At 32.0% G+C, this 27,897-nt stretch overlaps 1 protein-coding gene across 4 annotated transcripts in view; it reads right to left on the reverse strand.

Annotated features, from left to right (window-relative positions):
• Nucleotides 1-1,051: 1,051 nt before the first annotated feature.
• SCFD1 (sec1 family domain containing 1) overlaps nt 1,052-27,897 on the reverse strand; it is a 123,889-nt gene continuing 97,043 nt past the window's right edge. For all 4 annotated transcript variants that reach the window (XM_051977307.1, XM_051977309.1, XM_051977310.1 and 1 more), the window contains 9 exons: nt 25,397-25,476; nt 24,476-24,538; nt 23,264-23,339; nt 10,535-10,588; nt 6,564-6,616; nt 5,259-5,292; nt 4,226-4,291; nt 2,354-2,422; nt 1,052-1,289 (listed from right to left, as the gene is read on the reverse strand). In XM_051977307.1, the coding sequence (XP_051833267.1) occupies nt 1,266-1,289; nt 2,354-2,422; nt 4,226-4,291; nt 5,259-5,292; nt 6,564-6,616; nt 10,535-10,588; nt 23,264-23,339; nt 24,476-24,538; nt 25,397-25,476 (519 nt within the window). In that variant the 3' untranslated portion in view covers nt 1,052-1,265. The remainder of the gene's footprint in view (nt 1,290-2,353; nt 2,423-4,225; nt 4,292-5,258; nt 5,293-6,563; nt 6,617-10,534; nt 10,589-23,263; nt 23,340-24,475; nt 24,539-25,396; nt 25,477-27,897) is intronic.

Below are 27,897 nucleotides of genomic sequence, written 5' to 3' on the forward strand. Positions count from 1 at the left end.
ATTCTCACTCCACATTGATTTCTTTGGACAACTTCCCTTTATTATTAAGAACTGTGTCCTTTTTGGGCTGATTTTTCGCTATAGAATTTTAGTACATGATGTCTTATCCTTCCTCTAAATCTTTTGTAATCTGCTTTTCAGATGTCTACAATGCACTTGTGTGTAGTTTTCTTGCCTTCAGATTCTATCTGCATAAAATTTCTTCCACTTATTTCCTTAATAACATTGCTGCCACCTATAGAATTCAGGACTTAATTTTCTTTTCAATACTATACTAGAATAGCTTCCCTTCTACATATTCCCCCCTTTCCAGTCTATCTTCAGAGCTACCTAAATAATTCTCTTAAGATAGAGGTTTAATTATATCACTCAAAAAACATAATACTTCAATGATAAAGTTCTTGAGTATGACCAAGCTGTAGTTCTTTTTATCACAAATAATAGCCTTTCATGCACTTTATATTTAAGCCAAATTAAACTAGCTTCTCTAGAATTTGATATTCTTTCTCCAAGGCTGAGTTCAAGTGCCATTCTTCTACAAAACTTATCCTTAGCTGTTGCTATTTTATTCCTTTTTTAAAATTATGCTGTTTTTATCTATCTATGTATCTATATATATATATGTTATATTTAGCAATAGAATGTTATCTCCTTAAGGACAGACTGTTTTTTATTTTATCTCCAGGGCCTAGTAGTGTCTTAACTAAGTAAAGGTTTGTTGAATTAAAAAAAAAAATCTGACAAGAATCCATAAATAAAATTGTACCAACTTGCTGTCAAGTTATTGATTCTCCCCTTGTTACAAGAAGTAATAGGATGTGTGAAAATGTTTAAGATAAAGAGACATTAAAACAATTCTTAAACTATGGGCTCCTTGTTCCCAGGAGAATTGAGTCTGCCTTGGAGACCAACTAAACACCTATGAGTAAGTCTTAAAGCAGCCAAAATAGGTGATGAAGTGAGCAAATGAAGGAAAGTCCATAACCATATTGTATTTAAAGCGAAACTTTAAAAAAAACCAAAACACTTTTCATTTATCATAAAGCAGAAATAACATGGCTTAAAGGTTTATTTCTGAAATATTTTTAAATCAGTATACATTATATTAAGTACAGTATTCTGTTAAAAATTATCAAATTAATGGAACAGTATAAGCTTTAATGCTATGACAGACAAGTTACTGACAGGAAGGCATCTGGCTCTTCTGACTTTTTTTATACTTTGTCCAAGGTCCAAGTGGATTCAGATATTGAGGTTCTTCTGAACTACTTTTGTCCAAGTAAGGACAGCTTGGAAGAAAACAAATCAGCAATCTATTAATCATTTAAATTCTTAGTTTCATCATTAAAACAATGAGCAGAAAAAATGTTCAAAGGTACATGAAATTTATCTTTTATTTCTAGTCTCACTAAATGATATACAAGTTTTGTTTACATTTGGAGAATATATAGTATGTTACCTCTAGTCATAAAAAGATGCCATTATATTCAAATTCAGATTATGAAAAGGGCAAACTTTAGACTAGACAATAAAGAAATAAGCACTTATCAGGTACGTGCTATGTGTGAAGCCTTATGTTAAACACTTTTACAGATCTCTCCTTTGATTCTCACAGCTCTGAGAAGTAGGTTTTATTACTATAAAGCCCTTTTGACAGTTGAGAAAACTGAGGCAGGTGGAGGTTAGTTAGGTAAGTCTCCGAGAGTCACACTGTTAGCAAATATCCGAGGCCTGATTTGAAACTCAGGTCTCTGACTCGAGATCTAATGCTCTGTGATGCACTGTATCACCTCACTAAAAAATTAACGTTAATTCAAGGTGAAAACATATAAATTTCTATTGTGTGAAAACACACTCTTTATTCATCTTGAATTTAGTTTTTAATATGATTAAAAGAAAATTAATATTATTTTCACAGTAAAAAGTATGACTCAAGTTTAAGTATGACTAATCAGCCTTCTTAAGTTAGAGTTCATTGATCAAATTTATTAGTGCCTTAGTCATATTTTAGAAAGGCTTAGAAAGAATTAGGGAAAATTCTTAGCAAAGGAGCACTAAAGACATACTGAAATACAGCAAATAGCAGTTACTCAGAAATTGAAGCTATAGTGGTATCATTATCTGACACTGTGCCCTTTAGGAAAAAACAACTTTCTCAGGGATGAATTTGATTAGAAGTAAAATAAAGAGATCAGAAAGAAAAATTGGAAAAGTCAGAAACAATGAAATGGAATTCTGCCTAAAAGCAGAAATAAAGAATAAATAAAATAATCTAGTTTACCTTAGTATACAAAAGAAAGGGTGGTAGGCTAATAAATGGGTTAAAAAAATTACCTGCAGCATAAAAGTTTACCTGTTTTATAAACTGTGAAGCATTGAAAAGCTCACTGCAGCCATATAAGACATGCTTGCCTTGTTTGCCCTATGAAAAAGGGAATAAAGAGTCAAGGAGAGCTCAGGCACTATGACTAACACACTTCAACCAAGAAGTGTTTTATAATACTAGTAATGAATTTCTCTTATGTAGAAAACTAATTTCAAGAGAACTTTTGAAATAAGCAAATGGGATCTAGTTTTACATGGAAATATTTATTTCTAAAATTGGATGTAATTCAAAGATTTTCATAAAAGATCACTTATAGTTTATAATGATGAAACTCAGGCACAGAGAAGGTGAATGTTTCACTTGAAGTTCAGGAAGTTAATTTAATGATTTAATTTTAATACTATTAGTTAATCTCATTACTAAAGCACATATTATACTAAAATTTGGAATTTCCATACTTCACAGATACAATAATTCTTATCTCCAGTCTAAAGACCAACACATAAAAGTAGATATTTACTTGAATCAAGTTAATTATGTTCAAATTTACATAGTAAATTATCAATGATACTTCTTCTTAGTCAACAGCATTCAGAAATATTTTTGATGATTTCATTAATGGTTTTTGTGATAACTCAGATTCTCCATCACAAAATTAAAAACCTTCCTTTGGGTCTTTTATGGAAAAGTTCTGGTATCTTAAGCATGGTTTGAGCAATGAGGATTCTTTAGGTTGCAAAAATTTACTATAGTGTCCCTCATCAAAATGTGTTGAGAGAAAGATGTTTCTCTGGAAAGGATACTGCCCTTCTCATAATCTCAGAAGGGAGCACTACTATTATCCCCATTTTACAGATGAAGAGACTGAGGGAGAGAGAGATTAAGTGACTTGTCCAATGTCACAGAACTGGAAACAGTCTTCCTGACTGGGTCTTCTTGACTCCAAGTCTAACATGTTCCCTAGCTATTCCTACCTCTGCCACCAACATGCTTAGTGACTTTATGCAATATCACTTAACCTCTTTAGGAGTTCAGACTAGTATATTTTTAAGAAACATTCTAAGTTCTAGTTCATTTAGAACTGGGTAATAAAATGATGGCTTACAAAATAACACAAATGATAATAGTACTTTTACATCCTGGGAAGATCATGGAAAATCTATAATATATGGACTGCATTATCAAAACTGTACTGATTCTACTAATTATAGATTATTATCTGAATTATGTGGTATATACATAAACAATATGATACAGTGTTATTTTGAGAAATTTGCATAAACCAGATTAATTTTAAAAGTCAATTCAGGTAATTCAATGCACATATATAATCACATTCATAAAGCAGAGAAAAACTTTTCATTATTTGTTATTTTCCAGAAGTACTAACTTTTCCAGCTACTGAGGTTCCATTGTGGCTTTAGCATACTAAACTAAAGTTTGGCAGTGTTACATACCATAGATATTTTTTACTGTCTGTTTCAATTATGATAGTTATTTAAATAAACTCAATGTTATACAATTTTACTCCCGGGAGGTTGATATTCTCAACATCTAAGGTTGCTTCACCAAGAAATTCAAAGTTTTTAAGGAATTAGGAAGTAAGTAAAGTAGAATGTCTCAAAGACCTAAGCTGCAGTACTCTCTAAAGAATTGTTCAATAGAGATGGAATGGCAAGTCATTTCTATAATTACTTTCTCCCAACGCCTATGCTGCTATCCCTGCTACCACTGTCTTTTTTAATATCATCTGTGACCATTTTCTTGCTACCACCTCTTCCTCACTCTCAGTAATATTGGTGATAAAGGGATCTTTGGAGATTGTGGGATTTTTAAAAGCCTGAGAATTTATTCAGTACTATGAAGTGACTAAGTAAAATAAAAATGACTAAAATGTACCTTTATGTAGTCAACAAGATTTTGATATTCAATGTAGTTACCTCCTCCTACTACGAAGACAATTGCCTGAAATATAAATATAAAACAAAAAAATTAAATAAGAATGCATGTTTTGAAATCAGAATTATGAAACAAAATCTTAACCATGATGATATGGTTTTTATTATTGAGAGTACACTAAGATTATTAGGTCAGTTAACATAGTGCCAAATTGGAATGCTAGTATAAAAGCTACCTGCTATTAATATAAGAATGTGTCTAGAACCATTTAATTTTAAAGTAAAATTTAACTATAATTTCTTGTAAGAAATAATGAAATTTGAATTTTATAGAAACTAAGGGAAAAATGATTATTGTCTGCAATTAGCTAATAGTAAATAATGAGTTTTCTCCTGTAAAGCTCTATTCTGGGGCTATTCTGAAAGTGACCAGAAACCAGAAAAGATTTATGTGTCGGCCTCATGAAAAATTATTAGGACCAAATCAGCCATAATGTCTAATGAATCAGAATCAAAATGTTAAATAAAAATGATGACTTCCTTAATCATATCAACTCACAAAAAAAACACTCATTAACGACATGGAAGGAGGTATGATAAGAAATATTTATAATCAACTAAACCTGTTTTACTGAAGCAAATAAAAAGCTCACATTCATATTTCTAAATCTGATTTTTTGAAAGCATTTAAAAATGCATATCTATTTTAAAAAAAGAAACTTATAACTTACATTGTTTTCACTAAAAAGTGGTTAAGATCTATTTTAAAATGTTTAGAATCCAATTTTACATGGGGCCCAACCATAAAACTCCTACAAAAACAATCTGAACAACTTGTTTTCTAGTGTTTTCATTAAAGCCATTAGTATTCAAATTTATAACATCGAGAATGATTGTTTAATAACAAAAGTATATAACAAAATGTAATTACATTAAACTGTTTTATGATAGATCTGACCACTGACCAAATCATTTCGCTGCTTCTACTATTCTTTTTTTTTCTTAAGGGAAAGAAATAATTCTACATGACTTACCTCCTGGAATGGATTTTTGTTTCTTGGAACTGAGCTGGAAAAAAAAGAAAGACAGCAAAGTAACTCCTACTTGTGGTTTTTAGAATTGATAAAAAAAACAAATACTTAATGTTTATTGACTGAATTCATGTTTTACTTTCCTTTTACTATATAACTTGGTGTAACCGAGACAGAACTTGAGCCTGTTCTTCAGAGATAGCTTAACATATTATAATTAAAAAAAAAAAAAAATACCACATTCTTTTTGTTCTAACAAAGAAGTGGACACAGAATATATTCTATCAACTGGGAAGTAGTTAACATACTATGGTAAATGAATGAATAAACACGTATTAAATGCTTACTATATGCCAAGCATTGTGCTAAATACTGGGAATACAAATATAAAAAAGATTTCTATGTATTCCAATATGCAAAGTCAACATATGTAGATAGGTAGAGAAGCAGAGGTCATACAAGTCTTTGATTATTTATATTTTGTCACTGCTAGCACAAAAATGCTAAATAATATATTGCAGTTTAATTACCAACTGTGTTTGTCCACTCTCTATTGGGTAACCTATTGTTCTAAAGACTTTTTATCCATACCCTGTGAACCAGGTTATAAAATGAACTTTCATCTTTATTCTCTGGCTTTGATATTCCACCAGCTTTTAGCCTTTTATTAAGATCTCATTTTATCCTCACAACAACACTGGAAGGCAAGTGTTATTTGCTGCCAGGGTCAGGTTACCAAGTGTCTATTCTGAACTCCTAGATTCCTGATTCCAAGATCAGCATTCCATCTGTTTAGCCATCAGTTGCTTTTATGAACAAATGTCCCATAAAATGTTGCTCAGTATATGTAAGTACATGATGACCCACTCCCATCCAGTCCTTTATTCACTTCCCTGGGAACACAGAAATTGCTTTCCTATTCAGCAACCAATTTGTCTTCTGGTTTCCTTTATTATGAGACTGTTAATATGGATGAAGTTTTTCTGGTGATGTTTTTAGGCTGTACCAAACACTATGATCTAAGAATCTAAATTACAGGTGGGAGATAAGCATAAATGGAAATGCCATGAGGAGTATAATCAAGGAAAAGGAGATGTCTCACAGTGAAGGATACCCAAAAGACAGCCTGAAAGTTTCTCTAATATCCTAGAAAATTAAGAAATGCAAAGGCAAATCTTTAGGGAAAGGAAATGGGAGAAGGAATATTTTTATTGATGAAAACATAATCCATGACAGTGCTAAAAACAAAGTAAAATAATTTTTAAAAGAACCTTGAAAAATTCTAATATTGTGTCAAAAGCAGCTTACCTGTCACTGCCCCGTAGCATTTTGGGATCAAAATATCTGTAGTCATCAGTCTCCTATTAATAAGACAGAACTCTGTTAAAATAATATATCAAAAGGATAAAGTATAATATGCATAAACACAATTCTAGAGTTTCCATCTGTAATTGCTAAACAAAATATTTCTAATTTTTAAAAAAAGCCTATTTTGAAAAGTATTTGAAACTGATATTACAACAGTGAGAAGCATTGTATTGTGGTGGGCAGAGCATTGCACTAGCAGTGATATATAACACGATTCCCAGAATGTCAGTATCTTGTCTGACTTCAAATTCCTCATCTAAAAAGGAAGAGGATTGACAATGATCTCCTAGAATGACATAACCAAAGATTTAGAGGCCGTCTGATACAGCCTCCTCATTTTACATATGAGGAAATGGAGTTACCCAGGTTAGACAGTAACAGCCAGATTTGAATTCTGGATTTTGATGAGAAATCCAGTGCTTTCTCCAAAGCACTACCTTCACTAAAATTCTAATCAATCCTAAAATTTTACTATGATTTTAATGAAAATTGCTGATCTGTTAGTTATTATAGAAACAAAATTAAATTTGAATTTTCTAGGGTTAAATGATTAAATTCTTACATCTGTACAAAATAAAGGGCATGAAATATTTTCACTAATATTTCAATATGCCAACAAAATGTTTATTTTTGGAACTGAATTATTATAAGAGAAAATTTTATTTCAAACTCACAATCCATTTAGAAAAAAATTACTCAATATTAAATTTCTTTTGCCTTTTAAAAAAAGAACAAATTGGATATATGACAAATTAGTATACATTTGTAGAATGTTTTAACTTATAAATTATAATTTTCCCCCCGACTCTTGTCAGTTCTAAATTTAGATTCACGAATGAACTGGTCCACCCCACCTCCAAACACTTCCCTAATCATTTCCTATATTGTTCCTCTTCTTCTCCCCTCCTTCCCCCCAAATTCAGTGTCTGCCCCAGTGACTTCATGGGGCTCAAGATCAAAGAATAGCATGAGTCACAGAATAGAATGTCACTTAAAGATAAAATAATATTCAACTCTCTTATTTCACAGATAAGAGAATTGAGATTCAGTATGACATATTGATACATTAGAACACAAGCCTCTTGATTTCTAGTCCAAAGCTCTTTCCATTGCATGGTAGTCTTTCTCTCTAGTTTCTTTGCAGAACTTTTCTCAGGGGTATCAAGAAAATGCTGTGGAGTGTCTCCCTCCCACTAGACTGTGAACACAAAAAGAATGAGGAACTGCTTAACTTGGTGAAATGAACAGGACTGAATTTATTGCCAAGAAAACTGTAGCTAGGAGAGAATTCACCTTTAAATGAGGGAATGAATTATACAAGAATTGTGTTTAGAATACCATGGTACAGCTAAAGGGTCTGGACTGTCCCTCAGAGTTTATCTTAACAACATCTAACCCTTAATCCAACAGAAAAGAGGCAAGGAGTGAAGCATACCAAAAGAGCAATAAAATTTTTTTGAAGTACAGAGGGGGCAAGCAATGTCTTTCTCTCATAAAAACAAACACCTAAACCTTTCACAATTTTGTCTTTAAAACAATCAACTAAACAAAATAATGAATTTTCATCAGTTACTCCAACATTTATCATCACAATAGTATACTCTGTAGCCATTAGCACCCTTGATTTAATGAAAAATGGGACCAAGCTTCCCTAAAGAGACTAGTAATTTTTTCAATGCTGTCCTATTTATCATTTTCTTGGCATTAAGGCATAAGTGAATTTCCTGGTTTATCATCAAAAAGAAATAGCAATAAAGTAATACTATCTACATTTATAAAATATTTTATAGAACTTTCCATTACCTTAATTAGTGTTTAATGCTTAAAACAATTCTGTGAAGTAGTAAAATCATAGAGAATCCTTACTTTTAAAATGAGAAAATAGCGTCTCTTTATGTCTTTAGCTCTACCAGCAAAGCAGATGTGTAGCAATTAATGTGATTGTAGTAAGCATCTGTCAGTTTTGCTAGTAGTTCATAAATGTCTAGTAAAAGTGGTTACAAGGATGTGACAATTTTCTGTGCATATAAAGTAATGACATTTACTTTGGAATAATTATTAATAGGATTTATATATCCAAGTGAGTAAATACTTTGGTGGGAAGTGGGAACTACACATTTATTACAAAGATTCCATTGCTCAAAATATTTCAGACTCTCTAATGGTAAAAAAATCAAAATGTTTTCAGAAAAATAGCATCATCAAAATAAATGTATATTTTATTGTGGGAATGATTTTATAAGGGAATTATTTTGAAAATAACATCTGGCTTGCCATAGCCAGCTGTGTGACCATGTGTGAGGCATGTCATGTCTTTGGTCCTTATTTTGTTCAATTATAAAATGAAATAATTGGAATAGAGGGTTCCACAGGCCATCTTCCAGCTCTGATAATCTAGGGTCTATGAAGTCATTTGTTGTAGTCAAAAAAAAAAAAAAAAAAAAAAAAAAAAAAAAGGCATAGTTATTATGTTATAATCAAAATATATAGACTGCAAAAACAGCATCACCAAGGAGACATGTCCTCAATTTGGAATAAGAGCACCTTAGCTTGAATCCCTGCTTTTTTTTTTCCAGGTGACCGGGTTAAGTTCCGGGTTAGCTTGCTGGAAGCCTCAGAATCATCCAGAGTCAGTATAAGCAAAAGTCCTTGGTCTTTAGGGAGAGAAGTGAAGGGGATGGACAAAACTGCCACAAGCTCTCTACAACCTTCCTTCTCCTCATCCCCCAAAAGTGACTCTGGCTTATCTCCACCCCCTAATCCCTCCTAAGATTCTCCTAACCCCAAGCATTGAGCTAGCATTAACTGTGAGAAGAGAAATTCCAAACATGCTAATAGAGTTATTGTCCAATAGGTAATTAGCCTTAAGTGCTCGGTTGTCTGATTCAAGTGCACCTATTCGGTTTCAGACCTTTACAACCCATCAGAAGGTCACATAATCCTTTATCTTGTGCATCTCCACATATAAATTAGGAGGGTGGGACAAGGAGTCTTCCAACTCTAATTCTATGCTTCCATGAAAAAGCACTTTCACTTTAAAGTGTTTACTTTTCCTAGACCTATGCTGAATCAGCAGTCCGGGCATATGAAGCTTTAGTTAGGTTAACAGCAAACAACAAGCAGTTAGGTGTCTACCTCCCGTATTTTAGACACTAGGGAGAGGAAGTCAAAATTGCAGTCTTTGATGTCAAGGAGATCACATTCTGTCAGGGAAAATGTTAACACACAAGTAAATAGACAACTGAAGGGAAACATAAAGATAACACAGATGGGTGGAAGTGAGGAGAGTGCATTCCAGGAAGGAGACAAGGCCTGTGAAAAAGCTAAGTGGCAGGTAGAGTCTATAAAGGAAATAATGTGTCAAAGGCAGGCTGGAGCTAGATTGTAAAGGGAGATCTTTAAATCCAAAACATTTGTTTTATTCTAGAAGTACTGTACAACTTCATGAACAGAGGAGTTGATTATTGCGTATAGCCCCTGAATTTGTGACAGGAGTCAGATGTCACTATATCCATGTAAATTATTCTAAAAGACTTTCTATTATGTATCTAGTTTTCCAAAGTTCTCTTTGCTAATTGTTTTGTGCTGTCTAAGGTCAATTATTTAATGTTATCACTTATTATTTTAGATAATATGTGCTGGAAAAGAAGGTACATAGTAAGAGGGAAGAACAATAGAGACAACTCATGTGATTCAAGCAAAGGTACATAAGCAAAATGATCTAAGAAAATCTCTAGCATGTTGGATAAATCAGCTATGAAGAATTTATGAATTATATGGGACAAAAAGACACAGATGGCTTACAATCTGTACCCTTAGGAATGAGATCACTGATCTAGGAAAGTACAATATAAAATATAGTTTGATTTTTTTTTCACAAATTTGTAATTATGCCATTATACAGTACTCACAGGATTTGACTTCATTTCCATGAGACTGTCTAGAATACGAGTAACCGGTAGATTCTGTGGAAGATAAAAAGGACTTAGTTAAATCATTGGGATAGTAAGATAATTAAAAAAAAAATCAGAAAACATGATTATATTAACTAAGCCAACATAATTAAATCTGTAAATTCCATAAGCAGGGGTAGATATGATAATTGATCATAATATGTGAATATATATCTAGTCACTGAAAAATTAAAATTTGCTTTTCATCTAAATATATTCCAAATTGTACTATTCATTTTACATTAAAAACGATAACAAAAACAAAATACTTCTATCAAAATCTCAAACAAAGAGCTCTCTCTAGTGCTTAACTAATTCAGGAAAAGGCCAATATTTCTGAATTAAAAGCTTGAAAGTAATCTTTCTATTGATTATACATAAGGTCCAGACTGAATTTTAATGCTATGATTCTTTTAAAATAGTTTTGAATATAACATACATGATTTTTGTTAAATAACTATTGTGGACATTTAACATTTTAAATTTATTCCTTATTGAAATAGTACTTTTCTCCACTTTGAACTGGCATTTCCTTTGGGTGAACTGAACAGGATGTTCTAGAAGTAAGTTTACCACCTTTTAAGACTTTCTACAACAAAATCTGGACACTTAGAACTAAGTAGATAACAAATAGAACAATCTGAGTCAGAAGCCTTTTAGTTTTCTTACGTCATAACACATTTTGCTTTTACTGAGACAGAATTCCTATGAAGAAATAATGTTTTGTCAAGAGAGAGGATGTGTGTTTTCTTTTTCAAGATCAGTAAATAAAAAAACTTCTGAGATTATCCCAGGCAAATAGAATTAAAGCTATTTGGTTACTTCCTGCTATTTTTATTGGCTAGAAAGTTTTTAAACATGGGCATCAAATCATCAAGCTGATTAAATGTATTTCCAGAGCTGTAGTTTCTTAAGAGTAGAATTTTACACCATATATTTTAATGATTTACTAACATCTTCCTCTACATTCACAAGACCACTTTAGGTGAGTTTTATAAAGCATTTCCTGGTTAAGACATACTCCATAAATAATTATCACATTAAATGAAGATATAACTTAAACAGATTATGCTGTACAAAAAGGACAAGAAAATCTGATGTTAATATTTCACTTTAACACCTATACAATGATGAATTAGAATTGTTAAATTAATAGTGACTAAAAAGAAATGCATGGTTACATATGTGTATTCATAATTTTTCCTTTTATAAAAGGAGATATATCTTTCCTGGTATATCAGAATTACTAGATAATAGCTAATCTTATTACAGACTCAGGGCTGTTATTTATGTCTTCTGATTATATGAACAAAGAAAATCTAACTACAACACATAAAAAGTGTGCTATTTATTAGTTGCCTGAAATATACCTAGAATATATTTCTATGGCAAAAATTATGATTTAATAATCCCTAGATATAACTTTGCCATTGCTTATTGTAAAATTAAAATATCAAAGATGTGCAGCCATAAGTTCCGTTTAAGACATTGTATGTGATCATTATAAAAAAAATTTAAAACCATATTATATAAACTACAATTTTCTAATAACATTTTTATGAAGCATGTGGCAGTTATGCTCACTTAAATATTAAAGGAACTGACTCAACTAAATACCAAAAAGCAATAGAATTCTAGGATTCCAATTGTTATTTAATTGTACAGCATATAACATCTCACAGAATTCTTTCCTTCATTGTAACAGGGACAATGAGACCCTTTACCACAGTAAGATTATCACTCCCTGAAAACTCAGATGATGGTTAGCATTTTTAGCAGTCAAGTATTTTTTAATTAAGGTATGTATATTTTTAAAAATACACAATACTGTTGCATGCTTAACAGACTGTTGCATAAGGTAAATACAACTTTTAAATGCACCAGGAAACCAAAAAATATATGTGATTCACTTTATTGTGATATTTTATTGTGGTGACCTGGAATTGAAACTGCAATATTTCCAAGGTACACTTATATACCTTCTTTCCCTCATGGAAACTAACAGTCTAAGCTGAGTGTAAGACACTGATAATTATTATATACATGGGAAAAGTCTTTTTCACTCATTTTCACCCCACTAACACATATTTTTAAAGAAGAAATTCTGTTTCTTTGTAGGGTTTTAAGGTCCTTGTGAACATGTTGAATAAAACAGCATTACAATTTTGATTAAATAAATGCTCACAATAACTATATATTTGATGATACTTGGCAAATGTCTTCAAATCCCTTTTGGGCAAACTTTATATTTAGTTTTATTAATTCTTTCATATAAAAACATTTCTTCAAGATAAAAAAGGAACCCAGATTATAGAAAACAAGTAAGTATATCTTCAATATAACTATCCATTTTCAGATCGTTACAAGAGTGTAATGAATCCTCAAAATCCTGACTACTAATTTACCATGCAATTCTGACAACAATATTCGTTTCAAATAAACAACAGAAATAAGGGCTGTTCTTGTTTTCTCAAAGAAAGAAATTAAAACTACAAAAGGGCATAAATACCCTGAATTTTCTAATTGATAATGATTTTATAGAAGTAAAAATTTTGGTATACTTTTATTTCTCCTAGAGGATGATAAAATTTGAAAGTATTTAAATATTTTATGTATTTTAAGAAACACGTGAAATTTTCCTTTACTTACTATTGACTAGCTATAACTAAAGGCTACTTACCAGTCTAGCAATAAAAGTTACTTGGGCATTTAGTATGAAAAAGTACCTATTTAGTAAAAGAATGAAGCAAAAATAATTTAACAGCCACAAAGAATTTATATGCCCTTAAAAGAACACATATATATTTAAAGCAAATTCTTCTTTTTTGGTTTCGTATCACTATAATTCCCAATGGGTTGTTCCCTTTTTTTAAGATGAAGACTTTTAAAAAGTTTAGCAAAAACTAAACGATATATCAAAAAAGAGTCAATCATATGTTCTATTGAATCAAACAATAAATCAATTACTTGTTGAGTTATCTACTATGTGCCAGACACTGTGCTTGCCATGGGTACAAATGAAAGTCTATTTGCAAGTGGCTCACATTTGGTTGAACAAGATAACATAAAAATATACAGAATATAATGTGGACAAATAGACAGTATTAAAGTGGCACTAAAAATTGAGGTGATCAGGAAAGGCTTATGTCCAAGGTGGTCTTTAAACTGTATTTTCAAAGAACAAAGGAATTCTGTAAAGTAGAAATAAGCATGAGTGTAATCCAAGTACTGGGGATAGTAACTACAGAGGTAAGGGATGCAAATGTCATTTGCAACAAGGAAGGAAAAAAAGCCAGTTTGGTCAGGTTAAAGAATGGGAGGGGAAAAGGAACAATGCAACAAAGCTAAGAGTTTGGGGCAACATTGTGCAGGGCTTTGTGAGCAGAAGTTTGTATCTGAGGTTTCTAGGAAGCCTCTGAAGAAGTCTGAGTAGGAAGATGATTTACTTAGATCCATTAATTAAGGAAAATCACTTTGGCAACAGTGTGAATGATGGTTTGAAGTGGGGAGAGATAAGAAGCAGGGGAGATAATTTGCAATCAATTGCAGTAATAGATTGTAAGAGGTCCCAAGGGCCTGAACTAAAGTGGTGGTTTTGAATGGAGAGTATTGTATCTATGGAAGACATATTGTAGAATAAGAAATGACAAGATTTGGCAACTGATTAGATATGAGGATTAAGTGAAAATGAAGAGGATAAAATCTTGGGTGTACTTGAGTGCCTAGAAGGATAGTTGAGCCTTCAACATAAACATGGACATTTAGAAGAGGGGAAAGTTTTGGGAGAAAGACACTGGGTTAGCTTTTAGACATTTTGACTTAAGATGCTTATTGAACACTAGTTTGAAATGTCCAAGAGAAAACTGTTGAAAAAAGTAGTGTCATGAAAGCCTGCAGAGGAGATAGTATCCAGAGAAGGGTGACCAACAATGTCAAATATAGCAGAAAGGTGAAAAGGAAGAGAAGTAGAAAAAAAGAATATTAGATACAACAATTAAGAGAGCACTGATAGCTTTGGAGAGAATGATTTTAATGGAGTGATGAAGTGCAAATGTTTTGAGGAGTGATTGAGGGAAGGGAAAGTGAAGTAAATGACTACAGCCTGCTTTTTCTGGGAATCTAGTATAAAAAAAGAGGAAAGCTATAGAATGATGATTTGAAGGCATGGCAAAGGCTAGTAAACTTTCTCCTGGGAGAATGGCTGGGTAAATTGTGGTATATGAATGTTATGGAATATTATTGTTCTGTAAGAAATGACCAGCAGGATGAATACAGAGAGGACTGGCGAGACTTACATGAACTGATGCTAAGTGAAATGAGCAGAACCAGGAGATCATTATACACTTCGACAACGATATTGTATGAGGATGTATTCTGATGGAAGTGGACTTCTTTGACAAAGAGACCTAACTGAGTTTCAATTGATAAATGATTGACAGAAGCAGCTACACCCAAAGAAAGAACACTGGGAAACGAATGTGAACTATTTACATTTTTGTTTTTCTTCCTGGGTTATTTTTACCTTCTGAATCCAATTCTCCCTGTGCAACAAGAGAACTGTTCGGTTCTGCAAACATATACTGTATCTAGGATATACTGCAACATATCTAACATATATAGGCCTGCTTGCTATCTAGGGGAGGGGGTGGAGGGAGGGGAAAAATCGGAACAGAAACGAGTGCAAGGGATAATGTTGTAAAAAAATTACCCTGGCATGGATTCTGTCAATATAAAGTTATTATTAAATAAAATAAAATATTAAAAAAAAAAGACCAATACAATTTCTCTATTGCATTAACCCTCAAAAAACCCCCCCCAAAAAAACACCTTTCTCTCCCGGGCATATTTGAAAACAGTAGAGAAAGAACTGATGGGGAAGGACTACAGGTCCTAATTTAGTATAATTTTTTGGTATTCAGATTTTATTAGTCTTTAAAGTGATTATAGTAATTGTGTATATTACTTTCTGGTTCTGATTATTTTGCTTTGTTATCAGTTCATGGAAGTTTCTTTATGCTTCTCTACACTTAGTATAGTCATCATTTCTTACAACATAGCAATATTTTATTATATGCATATGTTTCAATTTCTTTATTCATTTTTTGATTTATGGGCATCTACTTTATTTCTACTTCCATGCTACTACAAAAAGGCTTACTAGAAACATGTTGGGGTACATGAATTTTTTCCTTTTGCCTTTAGTCTTTTTGGAGGTATATAAATATACCTTGGAGATATTGCATATTCAATTCCAGGTCATCAAAATAAAATGATTATTGCGATAAAGTAAATCACACACTTTTTTTGGATTCCCAATGCATTTACAAGTTATATTTACCTTATACTAGTATTAAGTGTTCAGTAGTATTATGTCTAAAAAAAGTATATATCTTAATAAAAAAATATTTGACTGCTAAAAATGCTAACCATCATCTAAGACTTCAGAAACCATCAGCCTTACCTTGCAGTGGTAAAGGGTAGTGACTGAAAAATGGGATGAATGTGGCACAATGTAGTTTGCTGTATCAATTCTTCCTTTAACTTGAATACTTAAAAGGCCACTGTAATAATATTAATTTATTTAATTTCAAGAATATTGAAGCTTGGTGGAAAGCAAGCTCAAGGAAGGAGAAAAAACAGGGGATTGGCTCCTTTATTGATTAAGTTTGTGGTCTTATATAGATGGAGTTGTGGCACTCCAAAACAATTATAACAGTTAACATCAAAGATCATAACAGACATAATTATAGTGAAAAAGTTAGAAATAGTACAATAATTACCAAAATGTGACACAGAGACACAACGTGAGCCCAGGCTACTTGAAGAATGAAATGGAAAAATTTGCTTGAAAAAGGGTTACCACAAACTTTCAATTTGTAAAAAATGTATTTGAAAAATGTATATGAAAAAGTGAGGCACAATAAAATAAGATATGCCTGGCAGTAGGAAATCTTGCACAAAGATTATGGACATTTTTCATGCTCTTTGCATAATTTCAAATTAATTTTAAAATTAAATTTAGTTTGGTTACATTTTAAGTTCCAAATTGTCTCCCTCTCTCCTTCCCCAATCTGCACTAGAGAAATGCAGCCATTTGATACAGATACACACATATGTATGTACGCATATATGTACGTGTGTATGTATAAAACCATACTATGTATACATCTCTTTAACAGTCCTTCCTCTAGAGGTGGACAGTACCCTTCCTTCATTGGTCCTTTGTAGTTGATTTGAGTATTCATGTATAATTCCAAACTGAAAGAATATACTTTTTAAAAAAGTGACTGTCTTTATATAGTTCTCATATATTTCTATGTACTACCATAGATTCTGTTGAAACAGAAAACTTTGTTAATTTACCTCCTCCCTCATTTGAGGAACAACAATATTTCTTTTAAAACATAAGTGAGAAAATTCTCTGAAAAATCTATATATTCTGGAAAAATAAAAATTGTATGTTTTTAATCATTAATTGAAATATCAGCAACAAAGTAGTAAAGAAAAGAAACAAAAGGCAAATTTCTTGTTAAGAAATAGTGCATGGTCACAGAAATCATTTTATAATCACAAAAAAAATTTGTGAGAAGTAATACTAGAGCTATCAATGAACTTTAATCAGATGATAAAAGATATTAGTGGCAATGCCAAATAAATAAATAATATGTATGTTCTTCATTTAAAATCAAATTAAAAGAAATAAAGATCTTTGTCCTAAAATTTCTTTTTTCTTTTTGGTTTTCTTTTTTTTTTTGGGGGGGGGAGGGAAGGCAATTAGGGTTAAGTGACTTGTCCAGATCACACAGCTGGGAAGTGTGAAGTGTTTGAAGCCACATTTGAACTCAGGTCCTCTTGATTCCAGAGCTCATGCTCAATCCACTGCACCACCTAGCTGCCCCATCCTTAGATATCTTTACAGACACTCATTCCACTTTTATTATCATTTTAAAGTTATATTAGCTTTTGTTTTGTAATATAGTGGTGAGTAACTGTCTAAAGCTAGCATTTAGGAGGGGAAAGTAGGAGTAAGAGAATTTGGATTTAAAAATAAAATTTAAAGGGAAAAAACCTAGTATTTAGGTAAAACTAATAGATGCAATTTGAGGATACAAGTTAAAAAAGGATACAAGTAAAAAAAATTTTATTGTTATAGCTATATATGCATTCTAAAATGTGTCGCCTTATGAAGAACTAAATAAGGAAAATACAGATTTTACTTTGAAATACAAGAAATAGATGATTTCATCTCAAGAAAAATAGTACTAGGAGAAATTTGCCAAGTATTCTTAGCAAGTTTTATGACCTTAGTCACTGAAAAAGTTGAGATAATAACAACAGCCTTGTGTGTCACAGGCTGTTCTCTAAAATGTTAAATCTCAAGTGGTATGGTATGTTGTTGTTCAGTCATTTTCAGTATATTAATGTATTTGGTAATATTTACTTAATATGTATAGAATTATAAATGTATGCTCTATATACATAAATATTTATAAATACATTATATGTAAATTACATGCTTATATGATAGGGGAATATATATGAATGTCCTATGTATGAGTATGTCTTGTAATATAAACATTATGTAATAAGTTTTTTGCGAAAAAAAAATTAATACTGAGATAGTATATAAATTAAATTTTGCAAATAAAAAGAAAAAAATTTTTTGACGTGCAGGAAGTAGTTTAAAGAGAATATCAGCTTTGGGTGTTGATGATGGGGCATTGTAATGCCTTCTTCCTGATGGGTCCTAGGAAGGAGTTTTACCTTCATAGCTGACTTACAAGGCCAGTATTTTGGTTAAATTACTTAGACTCTTCACTTAGGTTTTAATATATAGTTTTCAAATAAGCCTGCAAGAGGCATAAGGACAATAATTAGCAGGAAGTAAAACATAGAAGTCAGCTGGCCAATAATAATAACAAATGGTTGTTCTACAGGTTGACCCCCGTTTCAGGTAAGTGTGATTAGATAGGCAGTAAAGATCTGACTCTGTGTGACCCTGTTTCTCTTGGCAGAGATATTGGAATGATTTGCCAATTCCTTCTCTAGCTCATTTTATAGATATGAAAACTCAGGCAAACAGGGTTAGTCAAGTGACTTGCATAGGGTCACACAGTAAACTTAGAAGATGAGTTCCGACACTCCATATATGTGCAAATGTGCCACTACCTGCCTAGTATAGCACTATTCTGTTTTCAAAACAGACTAATACTGTGCCCTATTCCCTCATCAGTAATTGCAAAAATGATTTCTGAAAAGAACATGAAACTTAGCCTGTTGGAATCCTTGCAAAGTGTTAACTCATTAGAGTTGATAGAGACAATAATTATCTAATTTAGCATGGTTCAGTATGATTGATCTGATTCTACAAGGAGATGTTATGGGCCAGAAATTGAAACAAGGTACTAAGTAGAATTGAGGAAACAATGTTTAAATCTAGTTTAGCATTGATTTAATCATACAACAAATAATGGTTTCCCAGTGATATAATGACTGGTGTGTACTCAGTGAACAGCATATAAGCAAGAAACTCTCAGGGCCAAGGAGCACTCTGGGAGATACAGAAGCCCACAAGCCCTCTCTTGGAGGTGGAGTCAGATTCATTCCATCTTCCACCTTTGTGCTGGCTGGAGGCTGAAGAAAGCAGAGGCAAAAGCAAAGGACAAGCTGTAAGAGCTCTTGGAATCAAGGAAGGAGAAAATAAACGTTTGGATTTTATCAGCTAGCTGTATTTGCGATGATTATTACTCTGATCTGAAACTAAGGCTGCCTCCCCAAGAAACCTGCTCCCAGAGAGAACCATTATATTATAAAAAGAAAAGAACACCACATTAGCCTATGATCACTTATTCTTCCATCATTCTTTCCTTTCTAAGGATGCTATTCTGCTATAAATGATGTTGCTGTGTGAGCTATAGGATAGAGATAAACAAAGAGTTCCCACTGTCTTAGCTATCAGAATTCATATATATTTAAAAATACAGGTCTCATAGAAGGGAGTGCTTACTTTAGAACAATATTAGTACTCCTGTAGTCTTAGTATCAAATAAAGGCTAAAATGAGAAGTATATGGCAATAGGACATAAAAGCAGAGGGGATGGCAAAGAAAGAGAACTTTTGGACATTTTAAAACTGAATTTTATGATAGTGAATATAGTAAGACAATATTATACTCTTAACGATCAAAAAAATGACAATAACAGGACACACTGCCAAGAAAAAACAGGATGTGCAAATAATTCATTTTGCATGCTCAATTATAGGATGAAAAAGATAATGAATGTAGGAATATGTCTATTTTTGGATGTGTAAGACTCATTCTCTAAAGAAAAAAAATGAAAATATGTAGTATATCAGCATGAACAACAAGGTCAAATACTTGATACCAACTGATGGAAATTGCATATATCTGTATGGTCACAGCAAGTCTAACATTTAAGTGTTAACATCTTTTAACAGAAGGAATTATTTTGGCAAACAAATCTGAGACAAACAGAAGGGCTTTCAAATTATGCAACTCATTGTACTACATTATTCATTACCACATTCTTGCAAAATTATTCTCATATAAATATCTTCTAAAGCTGTGAATATCATTCAAGATTTTATGTGACAGCTGATATCTATGATGCACAAAACTCATGTTGCCCATAAAAAGATAGCATTAAAAATCCTCCTAAGTTTACTAGAAAAAGAAAAGTGATTTATCCTACTTATTTTCATGCCCCAGTGCCTTATTTAGTTTAGAGTTTAAAAAGTTTGCATGAAAAAGAACTTTAAAAACCAAAATGTTTAAGAAATTAAAAAAAAAGACCTCAGAATAACTTATCAATAGTTTTCATTTCTGAAATATACCTATGATAGCAGGTCATAATTTAACAAGTATTCAACAACAAAAAAAGATGAAAGAAGTAGTAGAATAGCATTATATATTAAGAATATGTACATAAGTGAGAAAATCCAGGAATCAGAGTAGGAAACATATGATTAGGTTTATGAAGAAACAGAGGTAATAGAACGGTGAGCATGCTACAAACCAGTTATTTGGACAGGAGAAGGAAACACATAAAGGAAGCTAGGTAGCACAATGAATAGAATGCAGGGCCTAGAGGCATGAAGGCTTGAATTCAAATCTAGCCTCAGATACTTGTTAGTCGTGTGACCCTGGGCAAGTCATTAAACCTATCTGCCTCAGTTTCCTCGATTACAGGATAGAAGTAATATCACCTACCTCATAGACTTGTTATGAGGATAAAATGAGATATTTGTAAAGTATTTAATTAGCAGTGTGTGGCACATAGTAGGTGCTTAATGTTGTTTCTTTCTCTTCTCCCATTTGAGAAACAGATTATATCAATACAGTGATCCAACCACAATTCTAAAGTACTTATGATATAATGTGCTATCCACCTTCAGATAAGAGAACAGATTATTTTAGAGTGCAGAATGAAATATAGTTTTATTTCCTCTCTTAATCTCCTTCCCCCCCTTTTTTTGGTGAACACTGCTAATGAAGAAATGTGCTTTCCATGATATCATATATAGAAAATGGATAACATATTTCTTACTTTCCCCATTGACAGGGGAAAGGGTGGAGAGAAGAACAGAACTTGAAACTGAAAATATATATTAAATTTTAAAAAGAGAAAGTAATCGCAAACCAAATATTGAAGTTTTATAGTGTTATAATAGTACCTATGGGGTGAAAGCAAGTATTCTGACAGGTGCAAGGGTTTTTTTAGCACTTTCTCTGCCAAAATCAAATTCTTCTTTTCTTTTTTTTGTTTAGGCAAGTGGGATTAAGTGATTTGCCCAGGGTCACATAGTTAATAAGTATTAAGTGTCTGAGATCAGATTTGAACTCAGCAGACTCAAAGGAAGGGATGCCCCCAACTTATCCTTTCAAGGAGTGGGAGGTCCACAATTATACACTGCACAAATTATTAAACTCTTTCAATGTACTGATCCACTGTATTGACTTTTTTTCTCTCTCTAAAAATACCATTTGTCACATAGGATGGCACTCTGAAAAAGCTAAGAAAAGGGACAATTTAATAACTTTGATAACTATGGAAATTTAAGAAACAGAAAATATCAATAAAAATTTATTTTTTAAAAAAGCAAAAGTTAATAAGTCTTTCCCACAATGACTGGATTCTAACCAACCAAAAAATGATGTGGAAGAAATGATGGCAGGACGCAAGCATGTGATCTCTCTCAATTCATGATTTGGGCATAATGCTATCTTTTTTTTTTTGGGCAGATAAATTAGATAGGTTCATCATTTTATCCAGTTTTTGCAAAAGCATACTTCAAAGAGCACTGTGCTAGGTTACCTCAATTTTGAACGTGGTATGTTTGAGATAGCTTTAAATAATGAAATAGAGTTCAAGGGGAGATAATGTATCTGAATATATCTTTGGGAATCATATGAATATGAATAAAGTTTTTGTTTTATGATTAGGGATGCTCAAGTATATTTGCAGACTAGGGGAAAGGAGGTTAATAGAGAGAGGAAAATTCCTGACAGTTAATAAAAGAAGGGCCTTGAGTTGAAAAACAGGGATGAGATTAAGGGTATGAGTAAATAAATTAGCCTTGGGTAGAAATGATACCTCATTTTCTGAGACTGAAAAACAGAAATTAGTAAAGACAGGTTTAGATGTATGGTGGAAGGGAAGAATAAGAACTCATATTTCGTTCAACAAATAATTACTGAAAATTTGTAAGCAAAATATTATGGATAAAGAAAAAGTACTCAAGGGATTTAAAACCTAATCTATTAAAGGAGGCAATGTATATGTACACAAAAATCTATTGTACAATAGATAATCTGTGATTTATAAAAGCCTTTCCTACTCTTTCCACTCTCCAATCCTCTCTTGCCCCTCATCAATTAAGAACATTTGGACACAATTCCCTCAGATATATATTTTCTCTTATACAAGGAAAAGGGAGAAAGATGGAGAGAAAAAAGAGAAAAGCAGAGATATGCAACAAGTTACTGTGGCCCAGGGATATTTTCTTACTTAGCTTTGTTTTATAATTACCTTGTGTCTCTCCTATCCCCACCACCTCATTCCCTACTTCAGTGGCTTCTTGGGTGCTAATTTCTTCCTGATATCTAAGAATGTCAGAGAATACATTTCCCCACAAAATTGATGATTTAAAATAATGGTTATACATAACAAAGACAGTTATTATATATAATATTATAAAAGAAGCTTAAGTAATACAGGTATATTTGCTTTATATAGGCTTTTGTGAACTAGCCTGAAAACCTAAACACTTATAGCATTCTTTCTATGAGAGAAATCATGTTAAGTTACAAACAACTAACTTAGAAATGGGCAGCAAATGTTCCAAAACATTTTAGTAAAGCAACCTTAAAGAAGGTAAATGGCTTATACTACAAATAGTTGTAAATGTATACTACAAAAGTCAGTATGGCATAACAGATGTTAGAGATGACTTTGAAAACGTGAAGATCTGCGTTTAAATCCTGCTTCTGACACATAATGGTCATGTGACTTAGGTTAAGTAACAATCTTTCAGTGCTCTATGCAACTCTCTGGAACTATAAATTTGTAGAGAAGATATTGACCTTCACTGGAAAAGGGAATTCCCTATTACTAATGAAATTATAAGTAGAAGCCCTTTCCTCACCACCCCTCCTAATAATCTTACTTGTTGTTTCAATACCAAGTTCTTCACTCCTTCCATTACAAATTGTGACCCTGTGTTCATGACCCGGGATAAGAGACTGGAGGCAAAAATGCAAAGAATAGAAAATAATTACAAATGACTTATACAGATTCTTTATAAATCATCTGCACTTTGACAGAATACAAATGGTAACAACCTTTGTTTTCACAGATTGCTGTAATTGTAATATTCACATATAATATTATATATCCATTATAAATATAATTATAGTCATTATAATATTCACAACTATTTTCATATCAATAAACATTAACAAAATAGTTACTATCATGAACTGTTATTAGTTAGAATATTTCTTATCTATTAGCCATTTTCCAATTTTTAGGGACTTCTTTGCTCTTTTCCTATATTCTTCATAGTGAAATAGATTTATAAGAAAGCAATTTAAATACCTAGCTTTTTACTAGGTAAAACAAAATGAAGCAAGATGTTGAAAATAAATCCATCTATTTATGCCTGTTATAGACATAACAGATCTACACCTCATTTCAGATTTGAAAAACATTTTGTATTTGTTATCTGAATTTAAGTGCTAGATTCTGTTTTTATAATGCATAATTGCTGTTATCTCAGCCTGAATTCCTGTTATATGTTAAATTTTCAAAGGCAGTCATTATTGAACATTCATCATGCTTAGAAAATTTCATTCAATTACATCATAAAGTATTTTTTCTAATATATCTGAATTATTCGTCCAAATTTAAAAAAAAATTAAACAGCTTAGTATATTAAATAACAATAGCAATTTTTGAAGTTTATAACCACTAGCAGTTGTATCAAACATTCTAACATAAAACTTGTTCACTTACATTTTTCAAAATCAGAATTTAAACTACCAGAAATACATTATTATTTGTGATTCTCAAATGTAAATCATATTTTGCTATAGGTAATAACTATAAAAACCATAAAGATTTATCAATCTTTGGTGAGAAGAATTTTACCAGAGTCATGATAAGGGAGGGAGATGGGAGGCAAGTCCTAAAAGGCTGAGGATCCAGACTCTGGGGGTTAGGCTGTCCACTAGCATAATTTCACCTTTGGTAGGATTCTCTGAACTGTTGTGCTGGCTTTCTCAACAAATGAAATGTGCCCCAGATATAATTTAATTATAATTCTGCTTGGTTAACTGAAGCAAGAGAAATTCAATAAGCATTAAACTAAGTTACTTACCCCATTGGTTTAGTGGCAGTATTTCCATAGCTGGTTGGCGCCGAAGCCATCTTGGCAAAAGCCCTGCAAAATGACAACATGAAAGATAATGACTGGTTTTTAAAACTGGCTTTGAGAATCATGTTATTATAATTATGCTTAAGAATATTACTTTTGACTGTTGCAAATTCAGAGAATATAAATGTTCTACTACTAATATTAATCTATGTATTAAAAATAATGTAAGGAAAAATTCAAACTTTGACAACATTCTAAAATTTCCTAGCTTAAGAAAAGCATTATGTATATTTTTGACATCATTGTTATAATTATTCTAAAAGCAGGGCGATACTGGGTAGAAAGATGAATTTGCAGTCAGAAAGATTTGAGTTTAAGTCCTCCCTCTGATACTGTGCCACTCTGGGCAAGTCACTTAACCTCAAAGTAAAAAGGGCAACATTCTAAAACTTATCTCCTACACAGAAAGAGTGATCTGTTGAGGTGGGAAAAAGCTTCCACCACAATATGGTCTCATTCCATTTTTTTTTCCCAGACCAAATACCCAAAAAGTATGTAGTGAAAAGAGTACTGATTTGGAAATCAGGAAACGCTATTTGGTTGGTGATCATGAGTAGAGAAAAAGAGACAGACATGATGGATGTTGTGGAGGCAGATTTATATTTACCAGTTTAAACTAAGATTAACTAATTACTCAACAGAGATAATAATAGCACAGAAAAAATTGGAAGATGAGAGAGAGATTTGAAGAGGAAATGGGATTGTATAGATGTTAACTATTTTAAGTCATGCTATGAGCCACTGACTGGTGAGGAAGAGTAAAGAAGAGAGCTCTATCGCAACATCTTAACGGTGTATTGTCCCACTGTATTAAATGACATCTCTCAAGTGATAAATTTAAAGGAGAGGTAAAAAAAGACTTACTTCCATTGTTTGATATATTGCAAGGGAGTGAGGTTGCATCCTGCTTCAGTTAGAGCCTTTTTATATTGTTCTAAGTCAGCCTGGAATCATAAAAAGGAACATATCAAGTAAGAAAGAATATGCAGTTTTGTTTTCTTTCTCAGTTGTTTTTTCCTTCTTGGTTCGATTTTTCTTGTGTAGCAAGATAACTGTATAAATATGTATACACATATTGGATTTAACATACATTTTAACATACTTAACATGTATTGGATTACCTGCCATCTAGGGGAGGAGAAAATTTGGAACACAAGATTTTGTGCATCTAAAATGAAAACTATAAATTGTCTTTGAATCAAGTTAAAAAATTAAGGACCTTAATGAATTAAAAATGTTAAAGCTTTATGTTTTGTTGGTAATTTATTTTACATAGCCTATAAATTAACAAGAAGTACTTATTAAGGTAAAATGCATTTCATTTACATTAAAATTTAAGAGGTATGTTTATTTGGAAAAGTGTCTTGCAGATTAGCAAAATATTATCAACATCTGGTTTGTCATCATTGCATCTCAGGCTTCTAAAATAAAGAAAGCTACAAAGGGAAAATGAAATATACTATAAGCCTTGTACTAGCTATGTTTGGGAAAGCATCACACCTTTGGGGCTCAAGAAAACATCTTACTGCTGTATACAGTATCATAATTTAAACAGAGTTATTTTAATAATTATTAATAATTAGGCACTAATATTATTAATATCACAGACACTTTGGATTGGTCTGAGATCATGACTACTATTTGCTTTATTTGCCTCAGCTGAAATAAAATTTCTTCAGTTCTTTAACTGTTTGTATCTCTCATTTTTAAATGTGTTTCTTATAAACAACATATTGTTGGATTTTGATCTTTAATCCATTCTGCTGTTTCCATTTTTTAGGTGAGTTGATCCCATTCATACTCAAAAGTTTTAATGCTAGGTTCTGTATTTCCCTCCATCCTATTTTTCTTATTATCCTTTTTACTCTTTTTACTGTATTGACTCCTTTTACTTCTTAATCATTAACTCCTTAATTAGCAGTCTTTTAAAGAATCCCTCCCTTATCCTTCCCCCTTACCTTCCAATTTCTTATTCAATTCTCTTCTCTAAGAATTCCTCTGCTATATTCTCCCCTACCCTCCTACTTCTTTTCCTCCTCCTAATTTTTTCCTCTTGCTTCCTTAAAAAAGTCCTTTTCTTCCTTTACCTTTTTTCAATTGCTGCTAAGTGACTTGCACACAGCCAGGTCACACTCAGGTCCTCTTGAGTCCAACGCTGGATCCTTCAACTTCTTGATCTACACACTCTTCTAAATTTATCCTGTCCCTTTATCCTATTTCTTTATAAATTTAGAAGACTTTTTATAACCTTCTAGATGTTCTGACAAGAAGAAGATTCCAGCACTACCAGCCCTCTATTCCTACCTATTCCCACTGTACTAATTTTTCTATTTATGCCTCATTTGTTTGAGATTTCTCCATTTTATCTCTCCCTAATTTTTTTTTTTTTTAACTTTTTAGAATGATCCCATCATACCAGATACCAAGGCTTTCACCTACATATACTTCCAAACTACTCAAATAATAACATTCTTAAAGAGTATAGATAACATTTTCCCACATAAATAAGCATTTTGACCTTGTCTTTAATGTTAACCTTATGTTTCTCTTAGATCTTAAATATCAAATTTTCCATTGAAAGTTTTTATCACAAAAATCTGATCATTTATCTATCCATTCATTAAATGTTTTGTTTTTTTTTAATTCAGACTTATACTCAACTTTGCTGAGTAAATTATTCCTGGTTGCAAACCCAGCTTCTTTGCTCTTCAAAATATAGATCTTATGTTATACTGACTATAGCTTCACATAATTTAAACTGGGTTTCCCTCTTCCCACTTTGTTGCTTGTAGTATTTTCTCTAATTTGGGAGCTTCAAAACTTCATTATGAAGAGTTTTTATCTTGAGATCTCTTTCAGGTAGTGATTGGTGAATTCTTTCTATTTATATTTCACTCTTTTTTTCTAGAACTCCAGGGCAACTTTCAAAAACAATCTCTTAAAACATTGTATCAAGATATTTTTTAATCCTAACTTTTGGATAATCCAATGATCCTTGTATCGCCTCTTCTCAATTTGTTCTCTAGATCAGTTATTTTTCTGTTTCACACACTTCTATTTTTTACATTATTTTGATTTTGTTTTATTATTTCTTGGGTGTCTTGGGTGTCATTAGTTTCCCCTTGCCCAATTATAGTTTTCAAGAAGTTGTTTTCTTCCTTAAGTTTTTGGATTTCTTTTCTAATTGTTTGACTCTCTTTTCATAATTTTCTTGACTATCTTGGATAGCTCTTATTTTTTTTCTCTGAATGTTTCCTCAACTTTTGTTTATTTTTAAAGAACTTTAAAAAATTTTTTCCAAGAATTCTTTTAGGGCTTGTAACTATGAACACCTATCTTTTTCATCCCCAAAGTAGCTATCTATG

The sequence above is a fragment of the Antechinus flavipes genome, chromosome 2, assembly GCF_016432865.1.
Source record: "Antechinus flavipes isolate AdamAnt ecotype Samford, QLD, Australia chromosome 2, AdamAnt_v2, whole genome shotgun sequence".
Classification (NCBI taxonomy): domain Eukaryota; kingdom Metazoa; phylum Chordata; class Mammalia; order Dasyuromorphia; family Dasyuridae; genus Antechinus; species Antechinus flavipes.